Source organism: Eimeria tenella, genomic scaffold (genome assembly GCF_000499545.2).
Source record: "Eimeria tenella Houghton genomic scaffold, Eth_scaff3469, whole genome shotgun sequence".
In the NCBI taxonomy this organism is placed as follows: domain Eukaryota; phylum Apicomplexa; class Conoidasida; order Eucoccidiorida; family Eimeriidae; genus Eimeria; species Eimeria tenella.
The window spans coordinates 1-1,423 of record NW_013544433.1 but is presented as its reverse complement, the minus strand read 5'-3'; the positions used below and the strand labels follow the sequence as shown (position 1 = coordinate 1,423).

At 61.4% G+C, this 1,423-nt stretch overlaps 1 protein-coding gene across 1 annotated transcript; it reads right to left on the bottom strand.

Annotated features, from left to right (window-relative positions):
- Positions 1 to 44: 44 nt before the first annotated feature.
- On the bottom strand, positions 45 to 867 carry ETH_00043805 (uncharacterized protein; the record flags this gene model as incomplete). The annotated part of the gene is made up of 2 exons (XM_013379522.1): positions 45 to 167; positions 637 to 867. The coding sequence occupies 2 exons, from the start codon at positions 865 to 867 to the stop codon at positions 45 to 47; spliced, it is 354 nt and encodes a 117-aa protein (XP_013234976.1).
- Positions 868 to 1,423: the final 556 nt, after the last annotated feature.

The following is a 1,423-nucleotide window of genomic DNA, read 5'->3' as shown; positions in this document are numbered from 1 at the left end:
GCAGCAGAAGCAGCAGCAGCAGCAGCTGCTGCTGCTGCTGCCGCCTAGTCGTCTAGGAAGCATTTCATGGTGCGCAGGTCGTGGGGGACCAGCAGCAGCGGCGTGGCGAGGCCTTCTGCAGTCCCTGCAGGGACGCGGAGGTGCAGCACTGTCTCTTCCCCCTCTGCCTGCAGCAGCAGCAGCAGCAGCAGCAGCACAGGAGCAGCAGCAGCAGCTGCAAGCACCTGGCTTCGCGTGCACGGAGAGGCACGAGTCTCTATACTCACTCGCCTGCTTGCGGGGCCCCTAGAGTTTATGCTGCGCGTGTGGACTGGGGTTTAGGGCTTGAGCTAGGGTTTAGGGTTTAGATCAGGGTGTAAGCTTCAGACAAGGGTTTAGCAGGCGTAGCGCTAGGGTTTAGGGTTTGAGCTACAGCTGCAGCATAGAACCCAGCGCTTCCTGTAGGGATAGCGCTGGCGAGGGTTTAGGGTTTAGGGTTTGCGCGCTGCACAGCGAAATGCCTGAGGCCTGCCAGAGCTCTGAATTAGGGTTTGTCAACCAGCGCCGTGTGGCCACTGCGGAAGCCTAGGGTTTAGGGTCTGGGCAAGTGTTTAGGGTGTGCCGCTTAGGGTTTAGGGTTTAGGGTTTAGGGTTTACTTCGACGCTGCAGACGTGAACCAAAAAAGCAACACTGGCCCACGGCAGCGCCTGAGGCTCTGTGGTGGCCGGCGCAGCCAAAAGGGCATTTAAAAGGGCACTGGGGGGCCCCCTGTAGGGGCCCCACAGCACCCGCGACGACTCTGCTGCTGTCGCGCCTGCAGCAGCAGCAGCAGCAAAGCAAACCCCGCCAATGCTGCTTCCGCTGCTGCTGCTCGTGCAGCTCCTCATGCTGCTGCTGCTGCTTCGTGCGCAGCGAGGGCTCCTCCCCGGAAGCAGCTGCGTAGAGCCCCAGCTAGCTGTGGCCTGTAGTGTGCAGCTAGCTGCGTCGCTAGCTGCAGCCGCAGTGTGTGGCTAGCTGTGAGCACGGCTGTAGAGCTAGCTAAAGGTCCAGTTGAGTAGTCAGCTGCGTGGCTGTGTGGGTGGCTAGCTGTGGCTAGCTGCAGCTAGCCATGGCTAGCGCGGCAGGCTGCAACTAGCTGTGGCCAGCTAGTGCTACGCGTGGCTAGCCGTCGCTAACTACGAGTAAGTACGGCCACCTAGAGCTGCGCCTGGCTAGCTGTGGCTAGCTAGGGGTAACTGTGGCTAGCTGTGGCTAGCTGTGGCTAGCTGGGTTAGCTGGTTACCTGCTGGCAGCGCCGAGAGGGGCACTGCAGCCTTTTGCTTCAGCTGCAGCAAAGTGCAGCGAGAGAAAGGAAGCCGAACTGTTTGGGGAGCAGCAGAAGGCCCAAAGAAGTAGCGGCGCAGCCACAGCCGCCGTAGCAGCCGCAGCCGAGCTGCGGCGGGC